Here is a 355-nt window from a genome sequence, read left to right as displayed (position 1 = left end):
GCTAACGGGGTGTCTGCAGCCCAGCGTGTGCAGGACATGGGGGTGCAACAGCAAAGGTCTTCTCTAGCTCTCTGGCTTGCATGGTACCTTGCAGCCTTTCACATCCCTCTTCCTTCTTTGTCTGCACAGGTCGCTGATGTAGACGTGGGCTGGACTCTGGGCTACACGCTCAATCTCACAAACATGATTCCCTCGGAGACTCCCCAGAGAGTTGTAGGGCTCCAGAGAAGCAACTGGATAGCAGCCACAGTTTTACTGGCCATCATGCTCATCCTCATCTTCTGCCTGCTCACAGTCTTATGCTGCCAGAGAAACTCCTCTGGTTATGAGACTCTCTAGCCGCCTGGGCTCCACG

General features: G+C 54.6%; 1 protein-coding gene across 1 annotated transcript in view; it reads left to right on the top strand.

Annotated features, from left to right (window-relative positions):
- LOC104625145 (ectonucleoside triphosphate diphosphohydrolase 8-like) overlaps positions 1 to 339 on the top strand; it is a gene marked incomplete at its 5' end in the record, with an annotated part of 3,249 nt that extends 2,910 nt beyond the window's left edge. Inside the window, 1 exon segment of the mRNA XM_010292695.1 lies at positions 130 to 339. Within this exon segment, the coding sequence (XP_010290997.1) occupies positions 130 to 339 (210 nt within the window).
- Between the last annotated feature and the right edge of the window lie 16 nt (positions 340 to 355).

The sequence above is a fragment of the Phaethon lepturus genome, unplaced genomic scaffold, assembly GCF_000687285.1.
Source record: "Phaethon lepturus isolate BGI_N335 unplaced genomic scaffold, ASM68728v1 scaffold20188, whole genome shotgun sequence".
Lineage (NCBI taxonomy): Eukaryota > Metazoa > Chordata > Aves > Phaethontiformes > Phaethontidae > Phaethon > Phaethon lepturus.
Note: the sequence above shows the minus strand (reverse complement) of the source record. Positions and strands in the feature narration are given on the sequence as shown.